The 18,069-nt window shown below is 42.6% G+C and overlaps 1 protein-coding gene across 1 annotated transcript in view; it reads right to left on the minus strand.

Annotated features, from left to right (window-relative positions):
• Positions 1-18,069, minus strand: part of SPAG17 (sperm associated antigen 17) — a 355,700-nt gene that overhangs the window by 12,168 nt on the left and 325,463 nt on the right. The window contains exons 38-43 of the mRNA XM_063445995.1: positions 15,708-15,762; positions 15,509-15,611; positions 14,636-14,689; positions 6,357-6,459; positions 5,771-5,873; positions 249-365 (exon numbers count right to left, since the gene is read on the minus strand). Coding sequence (XP_063302065.1) covers positions 249-365; positions 5,771-5,873; positions 6,357-6,459; positions 14,636-14,689; positions 15,509-15,611; positions 15,708-15,762 — 535 coding nt within the window. The remainder of the gene's footprint in view (positions 1-248; positions 366-5,770; positions 5,874-6,356; positions 6,460-14,635; positions 14,690-15,508; positions 15,612-15,707; positions 15,763-18,069) is intronic.

Here is an 18,069-nt window from a genome sequence, read left to right on the forward strand (position 1 = left end):
CCTGATCTGCTTGGCTGACATCACCAGAAGTAGTGGTCTGAACCAATCACAATGCTTCCCCATAGGATTGGCTGAGACTGTCAAGGAAGCAGATCAGGGGCAGAGCCAGCACAAGTCAAACACAGCCCTGGCCAATCAGCACCTCTTCATAGAGATGCATTAAATCAAAACCTAAAACCTCATATTAAAGGGATTGTGAGCTGGAACCTTTAACATTGTAATGTAAACATGAATGCTTTGTCTCCCACCTGGGTATAGAGTAATTTTGTTATCGGGTGCCATGTCTGTCCCGCAGTCTGCCATGCAATGTGGAGTAACAGTGTCTCTAGATTTGGTTTGTCTTGAATCATTATCCTCCTCACTTCCTAAAAAACACAACAGGTATCAGGAAGGTCTATTCACTAAACAGCAACAGACAGTAGCTTGCCAAATGTGGCTTCTTAAACTAATGGTTTGATGTGTATAAAATGCAACCAAATGTAGTTCAATCCATTAACTGATTTCATCCAATTTCTCCAATACATCCAATGGGAATCCCACCCAGAATTGTAAGTACCCTGTGCCCCCCTTGGGAATCATGTATTCCCTCCCTGGACAGTATCCTATTCTACACTGTCCAATCTCCACCATACCGATGTTCTAATAAACCCTCTATGGACAGTATCCTATTCTACACTATCCAATCTCCACCATACCGATGTTCTAATAAACCCACCCTGGACAGTATCCTATTCTACTCTATCCAATCTCCACCATAACGATGTTCTAATAAACCCACCCTGGACAGTATCCTATTCTACTCTATCCAATCTCCACTGTACCGATGTTCTAACAAGCCCTCCATGGACAGTATCCTATTCTACACTATCCAATCTCCACCATACCGATGTTATAATAAACCCTCCCTGGACGGTATCCTATTCTACTCTATCCAATCTTCACCATACCGATGTTCTAATAAACCCACCCTGGACAGTATCCTATTCTACACTATCCAATCTCCACCATACCGATGTTCTAACAAGCCCTCCATGGACAGTATCCTATTCTACACTATCCAATCTCCACCGTACTGATGTTCTAACAAGCCCTCCATAGACAGTATCCTATTCTACACTATCCAATCTCCACCATACCGATGTTCTAATAAACCCTCCCTGGACAGTATCCTATTTTACTCTATCCAATCTCCACCATACCGATGTTCTAATAAACCCACCTTGGACAGTATCCTATTCTACACTATCCAATCTCCACCATACCGATGTTCTAACAAGCCCTCCATGGACAGTATCCTATTCTACACTATCCAATCTCCACCGTACCGATGTTCTAACAAGCCCTCCATAGACAGTATCCTATTCTACACTATCCAATCTCCACCATACCGATGTTCTAATAAACCCTCCCTGGACAGTATCCTATTCTACACTATCCAATCTCCACCATACCGATGTTCTAACAAGCCCTCCATGGACAGTATCCTATTCTACTCTATCCAATCTCCACCATACCGATGTTCTAACAAGCCCTCCATGGACAGTATCCTATTCTACACTATCCAATCTCCACCATACTGATGTTCTCATAAACCCTCCCTGGACAGTATCCTATTCTACTCTATCCAATCTCCACCATACTGATGTTCTAACAAGCCCTCCATGGACAGTATCCTATTCTACTCTATCCACTCTCCACCATACTGATGTTCTAACAAGCCCTCCATGGACAGTATCCTATTCTACACTATCCAATCTCCACCATACCGATGTTCTAATAAACCCTCCCTGGACAGTATCCTATTCTACACTATCCAATCTTCACCATACCGATGTTCTAATAAACCCTCCCTGGACAGTATCCTATTCTACACTATCCAATCTCCACCATACCGATGTTCTAATAAACCCACCCTGGACAGTATCCTATTCTACTCTATCCAATCTCCACCATACCGATGTTCTTACAAGCCCTCCATGGACAGTATCCTATTCTACACTATCTAATCTCCACCATACCGATGTTCTCATAAACCCTCCCTGGACAGTATCCTATTCTACTCTATCCAATCTCCACCATACCGATGTTCTAATAAACCCACCCTGGACAGTATCCTATTCTACTCTATCCAATCTCCACCATACCGATGTTCTAACAAGCCCTTCATGGACAGTATCCTATTCTACACTATCTAATCTCCACCATACCGATGTTCTAATAAACCCTCCCTGAACAGTGTCCTATTCTACACTATCCAATCTCCACCATACCGATGTTCTAACAAGCCCTCCATGGACAGTATCCTATTCTACTCTATCCAATCTCCACCATACCGATGTTCTAACAAGCCCTCCATGGACAGTATCCTATTCTACACTATCCAATCTCCACCATACTGATGTTCTCATAAACCCTCCCTGGACAGTATCCTATTCTACTCTATCCAATCTCCACCATACTGATGTTCTAACAAGCCCTCCATGGACAGTATCCTATTCTACTCTATCCACTCTCCACCATACTGATGTTCTAACAAGCCCTCCCTGGACAGTATCCTATTCTACACTATCCAATCTCCACCATACCGATGTTCTAATAAACCCTCCCTGGACAGTATCCTATTCTACACTATCCAATCTCCACCATACCGATGTTCTAATAAACCCTCCCTGGACAGTATCCTATTCTACACTATCCAATCTCCACCATACCGATGTTCTAATAAACCCACCCTGGACAGTATCCTATTCTACTCTATCCAATCTCCACCATACCGATGTTCTAACAAGCCCTCCATGGACAGTATCCTATTCTACACTATCTAATCTCCACCATACCGATGTTCTCATAAACCCTCCCTGGACAGTATCCTATTCTACTCTATCCAATCTCCACCATACCGATGTTCTAATAAACCCACCCTGGACAGTATCCTATTCTACTCTATCCAATCTCCACCATACCGATGTTCTAACAAGCCCTTCATGGACAGTATCCTATTCTACACTATCTAATCTCCACCATACCGATGTTCTCATAAACCCTCCCTGGACAGTATCCTATTCTACTCTATCCAATCTCCACCATACCGATGTTCTAATAAACCCACCCTGGACAGTATCCTATTCTACTCTATCCAATCTCCACCATACCGATGTTCTAACAAGCCCTTCATGGACAGTATCCTATTCTACACTATCTAATCTCCACCATACCGATGTTCTAATAAACCCTCCCTGAACAGTGTCCTATTCTACACTATCCAATCTCCACCATACCGATGTTCTAACAAGCCCTCCATGGACAGTATCCTATTCTACTCTATCCAATCTCCACCATACCGATGTTCTAACAAGCCCTCCATGGACAGTATCCTATTCTACACTATCCAATCTCCACCATACTGATGTTCTCATAAACCCTCCCTGGACAGTATCCTATTCTACTCTATCCAATCTCCACCATACTGATGTTCTAACAAGCCCTCCATGGACAGTATCCTATTCTACTCTATCCACTCTCCACCATACTGATGTTCTAACAAGCCCTCCCTGGACAGTATCCTATTCTACACTATCCAATCTCCACCATACCGATGTTCTAATAAACCCTCCCTGGACAGTATCCTATTCTACACTATCCAATCTCCACCATACCGATGTTCTAATAAACCCTCCCTGGACAGTATCCTATTCTACACTATCCAATCTCCACCATACCGATGTTCTAATAAACCCACCCTGGACAGTATCCTATTCTACTCTATCCAATCTCCACCATACCGATGTTCTAACAAGCCCTCCATGGACAGTATCCTATTCTACACTATCTAATCTCCACCATACCGATGTTCTCATAAACCCTCCCTGGACAGTATCCTATTCTACTCTATCCAATCTCCACCATACCGATGTTCTAATAAACCCACCCTGGACAGTATCCTATTCTACTCTATCCAATCTCCACCATACCGATGTTCTAACAAGCCCTCCATGGACAGTATCCTATTCTACACTATCTAATCTCCACCATACCGATGTTCTAATAAACCCTCTATGGACAGTATCCTATTCTACACTATCTAATCTCCACCATACCGATGTTCTCATAAACCCTCCCTGGACAGTATCCTATTCTACTCTATCCAATCTCCACCATACCGATGTTCTAATAAACCCTCCCTGGACAGTATCCTATTCTACTCTATCCAATCTTCACCATACTCGATGTTCTAATAAACCCACCCTGGACAGTATCCTATTCTACTCTATCCAATCTCCACCATACTGATGTTCTAACAAGCCCTCCAAGGACAGTATCCTATTCTACTCTATCCAATCTCCACCATACCGATGTTCTAACAAGCCCTCCATGGACAGTATCCTATTCTACACTATCCAATCTCCACCATACTGATGTTCTCATAAACCCTCCCTGGACAGTATCCTATTCTACTCTATCCAATCTCCACCATACTGATGTTCTAACAAGCCCTCCATGGACAGTATCCTATTCTACTCTATCCACTCTCCACCATACTGATGTTCTAACAAGCCCTCCCTGGACAGTATCCTATTCTACACTATCCAATCTCCACCATACCGATGTTCTAATAAACCCTCCCTGGACAGTATCCTATTCTACACTATCCAATCTCCACCATACCGATGTTCTAATAAACCCTCCCTGGACAGTATCCTATTCTACACTATCCAATCTCCACCATACCGATGTTCTAATAAACCCACCCTGGACAGTATCCTATTCTACTCTATCCAATCTCCACCATACCGATGTTCTAACAAGCCCTCCATGGACAGTATCCTATTCTACACTATCTAATCTCCATCATACCGATGTTCTCATAAGCCCTCCCTGGACAGTATCCTATTCTACTCTATCCAATCTCCACCATACCGATGTTCTAATAAACCCACCCTGGACAGTATCCTATTCTACTCTATCCAATCTCCACCATACCGATGTTCTCATAAACCCTCCCTGGACAGTATCCTATTCTACTCTATCCAATCTCCACCATACCGATGTTCTAATAAACCCTCCCTGGACAGTATCCTATTCTACTCTATCCAATCTTCACCATACTCGATGTTCTAATAAACCCACCCTGGACAGTATCCTATTCTACTCTATCCAATCTCCACCATAGCGATGTTGTCATAAACCCACCCTGGACAGTATCCTATTCTACACTATCCAATCTCCACCATACCGATGTTCTAATAAGCTCTCCCTGGACAGTATCCTATTCTACTCTATCCAATCTCCACCATACCGATGTTCTAATAAACCCACCCTGGACAGTATCCTATTCTACTCTATCCACTCTTCTAACAGACTCCCCCCTCCCCTTAATTGCTAACAAATCATTGTCCAGCTGATCTTGTCCTTCTTATTGCTTATTACAAATCAACCAATCCACACAAAATGAACAATGAAAATGTCAACTTATCCACTTAGACTAGAATGATGGAGATTTAACTTAGAGAGACAAAAAATGTTCAAACAATGGAATTTATTGCCAGATGCAATAGAAAGTGGGTTATATGTGTTTTGCCAGAATAACCCATTAACAAACATATGGCTAATAATAGCTCAATGTTTCTGGGTGAAATCTGAGAAATATACATTTTTTACGAATTTCCCCCCATTTTAAGACACAGATGGAGTATCCAGCCAGGTTTTCTCCCCATTTCTTTTGGGTGTGAAGGTCTCAGCTCGATGACAATGTTACAATGTAAGCAGATACCTGCTCCAGGATTCTTGTCCGGTTCAGCCAATGGTTCTTCTGTCTTTTTCTTTTCCCTTATGAATGGTGGCAGCTGTTTAGAGAGATGTTCTGTATCTGGAACCTGTACAAATCAACCGGAATAGGACAGATTGAAGTTACAAAACCGGGGCTTAATCATTCAACTCCTAGGTACCAAATCCTTAAAGGGACCTTACATTTTCCAGTACGGCTATTTTGACCTTGGATTTGAAATTCCCTTTAAATTCTCACTTTAGTCAATAATCCTGTATGTGTTAAAACAATTTGTCTAGCTTTCAATATTCCACTAGGACCTTCTGTTTCAGGGCACGTGGCTGTATGCTGGCAGGGTTTGATTTTCTATTATACAAACAAGTAGTCTCTGTGAAAGCAGGGGTTAATCCACTAAACAGTGAATCTACAACCATAATCTCGTGAAAGATAATCCCACTTTGTGCTTTAGTTTGTGGGAGGAAATGAATAAGGTAGAAGCATAGAAAGGGTTAAATAATAGTCTGGAATAACAGAATTGATACACACTCCGCCTGGCCAGGGTTTTACCAGTATCTGTGAGTATATATCGTACCTGTGTTTGGAGAAAGGCAACCCCGAATTCAGACTGGAAATAGGGTGGGATATCCCGGTTCCTTAAAGCCATGAGACTCTCTTTGTGAAATAGGATTTCCTGCCTGTGAACATGGTAAAATCATTATTTTATGATAAAGTGAACAAAACTAAGCAATGACATGTGAAATATGTCAAATACAGTTAGTGAATGAAAGTATTTTTTTTCACAGCTCATTGTATTATTTCAGCTCATTGTATTATTTCAGCTCATTGTATTATTACAGCTCATTGTATTATTACAGCTTATTGTATTATTACAGCTTATTGTATTATTACAGCTCAGTGTATTATCGGCTGAATGTATTATCAGCTCATTGTATTATTACAGTTTATTGTATTATTACAGCTCAGTGTATTATCAGCTCAATGTATTATCAGCTCATTGTATTATTACAGCTTATTGTATTATTACAGCTCAGTGTATTATCAGCTCAATGTATTATTACAGCTCATTGTATTATTACAGCTCATTGTATTATTACAGCTCCGTGTATTATCAGCTCAATGTATTATCAGCTCATTGTATTATTACAGATTATTGTATTATTACAGCTCAGTGTATTATCAGCTCAATGTATTATTACAGCTCATTGTATTATTACAGCTCATTGTATTATTACAGCTCCATGTATTATCAGCTCAATGTATTATCAGCTCATTGTATTATTACAGCTCATTGTATTATTACAGCTCAGTATATTATACCAGCTCATTGTATCATTACAGCTCATTGTATTATTACAGCTCAGTGTATTATCAGCTCAATGTATTATCAGCTCATTGTATTATTACAGTTCATTGTATTATTACAGCTCAGTGTATTATCAGCTCAATGTATTATCAGCTCATTGTATTATTACAGCTCATTGTATTATTACAGCTCCGTGTATTATCAGCTCAATGTATTATCAGCTCATTGTATTATTACAGCTCATTGTATTATTACAGCTCCGTGTATTATCATCTCAATGTATTATCAGCTCATTGTATTATTACAGCTCATTGTATTATTACAGCTCAGTATATTATACCAGCTCATTGTATCATTACAGCTCATTGTATTATTACAGTTCAGTGTATTATCAGCTCAATGTATTATCAGCTCAATGTATTATTACAGCTCCGTGTATTATCAGCTCAATGTATTATCAGCTCATTGTATTATTACAGCTCATTGTATTATTACAGCTCAGTATATTATACCAGCTCATTGTATCATTACAGCTCATTGTATTATTACAGCTCAGTGTATTATCAGCTCAATGTATTATCAGCTCATTGTATTATTACAGTTTATTGTATTATTACAGCTCCGTGTATTATCAGCTCAATGTATTATCAGCTCATTGTATTATTACAGCTCATTGTATTATTACAGCTCAGTATATTATACCAGCTCATTGTATCATTACAGCTCATTGTATTATTGCAGCTTAGTGTACTATTACAGCTCGTTGTATTACAGCTCAGTGCATTATTACAGCGCATTGTAATTGTAGCGGAGTAGTAGGGTTTAATCCACGGTATCTCCACTGGTAGTCAGGATAAAGCAGGTAAAACACAGGTACCGTAATAACAATCCCTTTCTCCCAAGAACTAGACACATAGCTTGGAGGTCAACTGAGCTTTTATTCACAGGTTACAGTATTTATGCAGCTCCCCATGCAAGGGGTTTACCAACTGGTATTACAGGGGTTTTAATCAAGGGGACTGTGTGGGAAACTGACCCTGCAAGGTCTTTTCCCATCAGGCCATGCTGTACAGGAGAGATAATGGTGTAAGAATGTACTGATAACCACATTATCTCTCCGTACAGTAAAACATACCATTATACATTAAAATCCATAACTTGTAAAATAGTGAGCGGAATTAGTCGACCCTTTTATAGCTGGGATCTGAGCGCACGGTCTGGTGAATTACCGCTCAGATCCCTGCAGAAATAACCGAACACCATGTGAAATACACTTTAGGTGAACAGACATTGTACTTGGAAAATACACGAAAAGTTTTAATCTACCGAAATAATTATTTACACGAATGGCCTGGAAGTCCAGCGGTGTTCGGTAAGTCGAGTAGCCGATTTTAGTTCCAGGCACTCGACGACCAAACACCGCTGTGCTTTCGTGAACAAAGATGGCCGCCGCCACGTTTCGGTATACGAACGGCGGCCACCCACGAAACCCATTAATAAACTGGAGATACATTGTTGCAGTAGTTAATGGGAGACACACGACCCCCGTTGTGTAGTCTCCCATTCGGCAGTTGGTTAGTTTCACGAACAGTGTTTGAAAATCACTGTCCGTGGAACTTTAAGCGGAACGCTGGCAGCATTCGTATGCTGCAAGCACACGAATGCCCTATACATATACATGTAATAAAAGGGAAAATTAACGAAAAATGAAACATTTTACCCACATACATTTCTTAAGTGGCTAGTTTTGCCACAGTAATATTACAGCTCAGTACATTATTACAGCTTAGTGTATTACATATTATTATATTATTACAGCTCCTTGTAATATTGCAATTGAATGTATTATTACAGCTCATAATATTACAGCTTAGTGTAATATTACTCCGTATTGTAATATTACAGCTCAGTGTATTATACCAGCTTATTGTAACATTGCCGTTATTTATCTCCCCCCGGTCCCCCTCTCCTCTTCCTTGACCACTTTGCTGCCTGGCTACCTCTCCTCTAACATACCATCCCTAATTCTCGAGAACTTCAATATTCCCATTAACCCACCCCTGACCTCAGCAGCCTCTAAACTACTTTCAATTACTTCCTCCCTCGTGCTATCACAGTGGGCTAATTCTCCAACCCCTCAACCTCATTTTTTCTTATGCATGTACAGTGTCTAACATCTCCAACACTCCGTTTCACCTCTCTGACCACCACCTCTTATCATTTGTTCTTGAATACCTACTCACCCAACAACCTCAGCCTAACCCCCCTCAACTCAGGAGGAACCTTAATTCTATTGAGCTCCAGCAGCTGTCAGACGATATTGATTCACAACTGCTATCCATCCCTTCTCTCTCCTGTCCCTCACTGGCCATCTCCACATATATCACTACCCTTACCTGTGCTATGAACGCTGCAGCCCCGCTTCAAACATGCACCTTGAAGAGAACACGCCCCCAACCGTGGCATACTAACACAACACGCTACCTGCAAAGTTGCTCCAGTTGTGCTGAACGCTCCTGGAGGAAGTCTCGCACCCAGGCAGACTATCTCTGTGACGAATTGCACTTCGCCACTGGGTTTTGGAGAGGCCTGCTTGCCAGCCTCTTGCCCTGTGACTATGGCCCCTGGGGTGTATTGCCTTTTAAAAACTCTATTTGTGCATATTGGATTTTAAAGCACTGTTTCTGCCCCTTTAAATATTATTGGAAAAGATTTGCACTTTCGAAGTGGCACTTCGGATACAGCCAAAGTAGTCGAAGTGACCGCCATTCGAACACGTTCGGCCATTTTAATTCGGTCGAACGCGTTCAGCGGTGTTTGGTCGTTGAGGTCAAGGAACTCAAATCGGACACGCGACGGCACGAACACTGCTGAACTTTACCTTCTCCAGAACTTCGACTGGAGTTGAACAGCGTTCGACAATTTGAACGCCACTTTAACTTTGACTATTTGCACGAACGGCCCCGTTCGTGCATTTGAACGGAACTTAGTATGGAAAATAGACCGGCCACACAGCCAAATTCTCTGGAACTGTTCTGGGCATGAAATCATGCGTGCGGTTGGTCAAAAAAGAGACTTCCATTAAACTTTTGTACCCCTGCTCTGATCTGGGTGATTTTTGGATATGTTGTTCGCCCAGATCAGAGCTATCCAGGGATGTATAATTTATGGGGATATGTTTGAGTTTTGGGGTGTTTCTGAACTTTGTGTAAAAACTGATATTTTCTGCCTGTGGATAATTAAGTTATTCCATTAGCTATCTTAATTATATCACAGACAGAGGGGAGGGCTCGCTGACTGTATATGGGAGTGTTACTGTGTTAATTATTGTTTCTATTGGTTTGTGTCCCTTTTGTCCCTGTGTTCCATCAGGTCCAGGGGGTGTGCCTCTGGCCTGAAAATGTGTATAAAAGAAATGCTTTTGTGCTCAATAAACCAGCCTCATCTCGTGTTGTAGGGAACAGCTATAACTGCTATATCACTGCTAGCTCTTATAACAGATATACTCTCCTGGAAGAGAGGTCCTTCCAACAGCTATACTATCCTGGAGGAGAGGTCCTTCCCACAGCTATACCCTCCTGGAGGAGAGGTCCTTCCCACAGCTATACCCTCCTGGAGGAGAGGTCCTTCCCACAGCTATACTATGCGAGACCAAGCTACGGAGGTTCATGGAGTCTGCAGTGGCTATGGTGTTCGGTGCGTTGCTGATGGTCCTTGGTAAGCGCTAGGAGCATCAATTGACGGACGGCCCGTCACAATCTAAATTATAGATTCATATTGTGTTCATACAACGCAGCCCTTGCCCTCATACTTTTCCTCTTTTTAGTTTTTTAGTTCATGCTCCTGCAATCCCAGGTGTCTCTTTGCACCTTTCATTCTCTTCTTTGCCCTGCTGTGGCCAACCCTCAAACTAACCTTATGGCCCATAGCTTTGCATGCTACTTTAACGACAAGATTGAACAGCTAAGGAAAGAATTCTCCCCACCCTGCCTTTCTCTTTCTCAACCACATGTAGATCATGCCTTTCCTATCCATCAGACTTTTTCCTGAACAAGAAGTGGCTGCACTTCTCCTTTCCTCTCGCCCCACCACTTGCCCGCTTGATCCTGTCCCCTCTCCCCTTATCAGATCTCTCTCCACTTGTCTTGTGCTTTCCTTAATACACATCTTCAGCTGTTCTCTCTCTTCTGGCATTGTCATTGCTGACCTTAAACATGCCACTGTAACACATCTTTTGACCCGTCCTCCCCCTCTAACCATCGTCCCATATCCCTGCTCCCTTTTTCCTCAAAGCTTCTGGAAAGACATATGTCTCACTTCCTCAATTCCAACTCTCTCCTTGACCCTCTTCAATCTGGCTTCCACCCCCTTCACTCTACTGAGACTGCTCTTATCAAAGTTACTAATGACCTAATCGCAGCTAAATCCAAAGGCCACTATTTCATACTAATTCTTCTTGACCTCTCTACTGCCTTTGACACCGTTGATCCTTCTTCAAACTCTTCAATCTCTTGGTCTCTGTGACACTGTCCTTTCTTGGTTTTCCTCCTATCTCTCCCAACACTCATTCAGTGTCTCCTTTTCTAATGATACCTCCTCCCTTCGTCCTGTCTCGGTTGGAGTCCCCCAAGGCTCTGTCCTTGGTCCCCTTTTATTTTCTCTTTATGCTGCCTGTGGCGGACTGCCGTCACTGAATACCATGCCCACTACTCCTTAGGGGTTTTTCCCCTGTGAATTGTACGTTTCCCCATGTATTTCTATGTATTTCGTGTAATATGCCCTGTTGACCGTTCGGGAGCGCTTATGCGAATGGAACCTGTTCGTCTCCCGAACGCAAACCACCCCGGTACCCCATTAGAATGTTCACACCAATCAATCAGAACATTCGCACCTGCATCATAAGTGTGAAACTGAAAGGAATGTAATTAATGAGTGCTCCCTGGGTGGCAGCCATGCGTATAGGCGAATGCCACCCAGGGGGAGTATTCGTATCCCGAAAAGAGATGCTTCCCTTGCGGGGTTTTCGCACTGGGACTACACAAACGGGTCTCTGAGGTTGGTGGTGACACTAGGGTACTGGCGGTTCGGATCGCCCTATCTGCTCCTAACGGAGCTATAATCACTGACTTCCTCTCCCTGGGAGCTGTGAGGCCAGGCTCGTAGTTGCCCAAGAAACGCTCTCCCCGGGGCTGCCTAAGTGGAGATAGCCACTGGAGAAAGGCGCAAGCCCCAGCGGAGACCCTGGAGCTATGAGTTGGCTTCACAGCCGCAGAGCTGTCTCTTTAGGAAAGCTTATGGCCTCCCAGAGTAACCTCTACCTTACATACTTGTCTCTTGCTCTCTCCTAAAGGGCAGCACTCTACTCTCTCCTCCAGCTCTGCTTCACTCCCACCTTATTTGATTGCTATTTCCTGTCCTATTGTGTTTTTACACCCCACCTCGTATAGACTGTAAGCTCGTTTGAGCAGGGTCCTCTTCAACCTATTGTTCCTGTAAGTTTTCTTGTAATTGTCTGATTTATAGTTAAATCCCCTGCTCTTATAATATTGTAAAGCGCTACGGAATCTGTTGGCGCTATATAAATGGCAATAATAATAATTAGAGCTTATTGTATTATTAAAGCTCAGTGTATTATTACATGTTATTGTATTATTACACCTCATTGTATTACAGCTCTGTGTATTATTACATGTTATTGTATTATTACAGCCCACTGTATTACAGCTTATTGTAATATTACATCTCAGTGTATTATAAGAGCTCAGTGTATTATTACATGTTATTGTTTTATTACAGCCCACTGTATTACAGCTTATTGTAATATTACATCTCAGTGTATTATTACTACAGCTTTATGTATTATTTGTCAGAACTTTTATTGTAAAACACAATTTGTACATTTATTGCAATACATCAATGAAAAATAATTGTATATAATAAGTGAGTTCCTGACATTACCCAGATCCTCTGATCTCAGTTTAGTATATTAAAGGGACACTATAGTTACCAGAACAACTACAGCTTATTGTATTTGTTCTGCTGAGTATAATAATTCCCTTCAGGCTTTTTGCTGTAAACACTGTTTTGTTTTGTTTCAGTTCAACTGCAGTGTTTACATTACAGCCTAGGGATACCTCCACTGGCCCCTCCTCAGATGGCTACTAGAGGTGCTTCCTGGGGCAGTACTGCACAGTGTGAATTTACATTCAGTGTCTCCACCCTCTGCATGCAGATACTGAGCTTTCCTCATAGAGATGCATTGAATACATATCTATGAGTAGATGCTGATTGGCCAGTGCTGTGTTTGAATCATGCTGGCTCTGCCCCTGATCTGCCTACTTGTCAGTCTCAGCCAATCCTATGTGAAAGCATTGTGATTGACTCAGGTCACCTTCTGATGAGGTCACCCAAGAAGGCAGATATGAGGAAGAGCCAGTAGCAGCAGACTGGAATAAAGGTAAGATTTTACTATAAATAGGGGGACAAGGTGGCAGGTGGGCTTGATGGTGTTTTTAACAGTGTAGGGTCAGGAATACATGTTTGTGTGCCTGACCCTGTAGTGTTCCTTTAAGTGTATAGACAGACAACTGTGCAAAAATATACACAACACAAAATGATTTGCTGTAAGAGGCCAGAGCAGGATTTAGCAGAACCTGAATGTAGCCCCATGTAACAAAAGCACAGCTTAGTGGAAATGGGCCTTGACAGAGCTAGGAGGCGGGCATGGGAGAAAGCTATGTAGGGATTAGTCGTTAGGGGGTGAGGGGCTGAGCTATATAAATAGGCAGCCATCCTAAAAATAATCTGTCACAGCGGTGGGATAGGGAGCTGAAGGATAGGAAATAGGCTCCCCACAATAGGATGGTTATGGAAATGGTTAATATGGTTCTTGGTAAGTTTGGTAGGTTTCGAGCTTGTCGGTGGCTCAGAACCTGGTGGGGTAGGGGTACCCAGGTATACCCCTACCATGGTTAATTAAAATGTTGGCACTTTAAGTTATGTTCATGTTGAAATACTGTTATATATTATGTGTTTATATATGGGTCATTGCCTTTTATATCAAACTGTGGGGATATGGATGTGGTATGGCAGGGTGTGGGGCAATGACCTTTTTCAATATTAATTTATTACCAATACTATTATTAATAAAAGCTGTGGACAATTTTGACGCCTATGTGTGTTTTATTGGGTTCGGTATGTGTTTTTTTTTTGTTATGATTCCGCCTGCCTATATGGCGACTATGCACCTGTCAGGTAATAGTACTGTCATTGCTCTTTTATGAGGTATCCTCACAAGTAATGTTTCCTTTATAATAAATAAATCTCTGATTTTGGAAAGTCGGGTGACATTTTCTGTAAATCATCTGTATGTTAGAGACATTGTATGGTGGTACAGACGTAAAGAACAATCACCATGGAAACAAACTGATGTTTATACTGACTGTTCTATGATCCCCGCTTAACCCTTTGCTGGCTGTTACGGACAGACTGAAATAATCCTGACAGACAGACAGACTGAAATAAACCATCCTGAAAACTTCCTTTACCTGTCCTGCTCTAATCTGCCTGGCCACAGTGATACCCAGGTCACTCCACCCTGGCTGCATGGAGAGAGAAGAGATGATAGAATTAATGATAATTAATTATCCTGTTCACTGTCAAGAAAATTATACGTCTGTCTGCCTGTCCTGTCTGTGTGTTTGTTTGTCTGTCCTGGACCTCACTCACTCTTTCTACCAGCAGACCGATCTAAAGGCTTACTGTTCTGTATCTCCACTATCTTCAGTAGTGTGTCCACAAGAAAGGGTCGAAAGCAACTTCACTAAACTGGATTACAAACTATGACTTGGATTAGTCACAAGCCTCGCATGTCATACACTGGATATCAACATGACAAGCTTGGCAAAGTAGAAAGGACTAGTCAGGAACATGCTCTGTGGGGGACTTTTTACACCAGAATCCTGTTTGGGAAAACCCTGCAGAAACTCAGCAAGTGGAACTCTAGCAGAGAATATACAATGGAGATGGTGAGATGGTAAAATGTGACATTGTTGCCTGAGATCTTAATTTACTTAGTGCACGTACATACAGGTCTGGAAGCATGACAGAGGCTGCTAAATACTGACGTGGGCTCCTATAGTCTGTGAAACGAGAGTGGTTGACAGGGCAGACTACTTGGAGGAAGCCGTAAGTGGCCTGGGCAGTAGATTAAAAAGCTTGAGAAGCAGAAAGCTGGCATACCTCTCACTCACTGAACCACGGTGATGTTGAGGTGATCATGGTCACTTGGCTTTACTCCAAATCAATATCAGAGTCAGTCCAGAAATATCAATAACTTGAAGCAATTTGTGCAACATAAATAGGATAAAAAAAAAAAAACGAAACTGAATGGGATTGATCAAGGGATACAGTACTCCTACCTTTGTTTCTCCCAATCTTCCACACTCCTCTGAGACTTGGCCACTGGAGGAGGAGGTGGTGAATTTGGTGAAATAGCTTTCTGGTAAAGACAGGCAATGTCTGCTTGAAACCAAAACACAAGGAAAGCGTTTAAGGTCCATCCATTGTAATCCATTGTAATGTCAGAATGAGTATGTCAAAGAAAAGAAGATTCATTACCTTCAATGTGTTCCAGACTAAAGACTTGTGATGACTCCTCAAAGTCTGTGAATGACTGGAAGAAATGTTACAAGGTTTCAGACACAATCTGTGGACTCTCACCGGGACAAACACCACATCCTCCCACAGACTATACAATACATCTATACTGGGACAAACACCACATCCTCCCACAGACTATACAATACGTCTACGCCGGGGCAAACCCTACATACTCCCACAGACTATACAATATGTCTCTCATCGGGAGAAACACCACATCCTCCCACAGACTATGCAATATGACTTTCACCAGGACAAGCACCACATCCTCCCACAGACCACACAATACGTATATCCCGGGACAAACACCACATCCTCCCACAGACTATACAATAAGACTCTCACCAGGACAAGCACCACATCCTCCCACAGACCACACAATACGTATATCCCGGGACAAACACCACATCCTCCCACAGACTATACAATAAGACTCTCACCAGAACAAACACCACATCCTCCCACAGACCACACAATACGTATATCCCGGGACAAACACCACATCCTCCCACAGACTATACAATAAGACTCTCACCAGAACAAACACCACATCCTCCCACAGACTATACAATACGTCTATACCGGGACAAACACGACATCCTCCCACAGACTATACAATATGTCTATACCGGGGCAAACACCACATCCTCCCACAGACTATACAATATGGATCTCACCGGAGCAAACACCACATCCTCCCACAGATTATACAATATGGATCTCACCGGGGCAAACACCACATTCTCCCACAGACAATACAATACGTCTATACTGAGGCAAACACCACATCCTCCTACAGACTATACAATAATACTCTCACCAGAACAAACACCACATCCTCCCACAGACTATACAATACATCTAGACCAGGGCAAACACCACATCCTCCCACAGACTATACAATATGGATCTCACCGGGGCAAACACCACATCCTCCCACAGACTATACAATATGGATCTCACCGGGACAAACACCACATCCTCCCACAGATTATACAATATGGCTCTCACCACATCCCCCCACAGACTATACCGGGACAAACACCACATCCTCCCAACGACTATACAATATGGCTCTCATCGGGACAAACACCACATCCTCCCACAGACTATACAATATGGATCTCACCGGGGCAAACACCACATCCTCCCACAGACTATACAATATTGATCTCAATGGAGCAAACACCACATCCTCCCACAGACTATACAATATGGATCTCACCGGGACAAACACCAACATCCTCCCACAGACTATACAATATGGATCTCACCGGGACAACATCCTCCCACAGACTATCCAATATGGATCTCACCGGGACAAACACCACATCCTCCCACAGACAATACAATACGTCTATACTGAGGCAAACACCACATCCTCCTACAGACTATACAATAATACTCTCACCAGAACAAACACCACATCCTCCCACAGACTATACAATATGGCTCTCACCGGGACAAACACCACATCCTCCCACAGACTATACAATATGGCTCTCACCGGGACAAACACCACATCCTCCCACAGACTATACAATACGTCTATACCGGGACAAACACCACATCCTCCCACAGACTATACAATACGTCTATACCGGGACAAACACCACATCCTCCCACAGGCTATACAATATGGCTCTCATCGGGACAAACACCACATCCTCCCACAGACTATACAATATGACTCTCACCAGAACAAACACCACATCCTCCCACAGACCACACAATACGTATATCCCGGGACAAACACCACATCCTCCCACAGACTATACAATAAGACTCTCACCAGAACAAACACCACATCCTCCCACAGACCACACAATACGTATATCCCGGGACAAACACCACATCCTCCCACAGACTATACAATAAGACTCTCACCAGAACAAACACCACATCCTCCCACAGACTATACAATACGTCTATACCGGGACAAACACGACATCCTCCCACAGACTATACAATATGTCTATACCGGGGCAAACACCACATCCTCCCACAGACTATACAATATGGATCTCACCGGAGCAAACACCACATCCTCCCACAGATTATACAATATGGATCTCACCGGGGCAAACACCACATTCTCCCACAGACAATACAATACGTCTATACTGAGGCAAACACCACATCCTCCTACAGACTATACAATAATACTCTCACCAGAACAAACACCACATCCTCCCACAGACTATACAATACATCTAGACCAGGGCAAACACCACATCCTCCCACAGACTATACAATATGGATCTCACCGGGGCAAACACCACATCCTCCCACAGACTATACAATATGGATCTCACCGGGA

Source organism: Pelobates fuscus, chromosome 1 (assembly GCF_036172605.1).
Source record: "Pelobates fuscus isolate aPelFus1 chromosome 1, aPelFus1.pri, whole genome shotgun sequence".
NCBI lineage: Eukaryota > Metazoa > Chordata > Amphibia > Anura > Pelobatidae > Pelobates > Pelobates fuscus.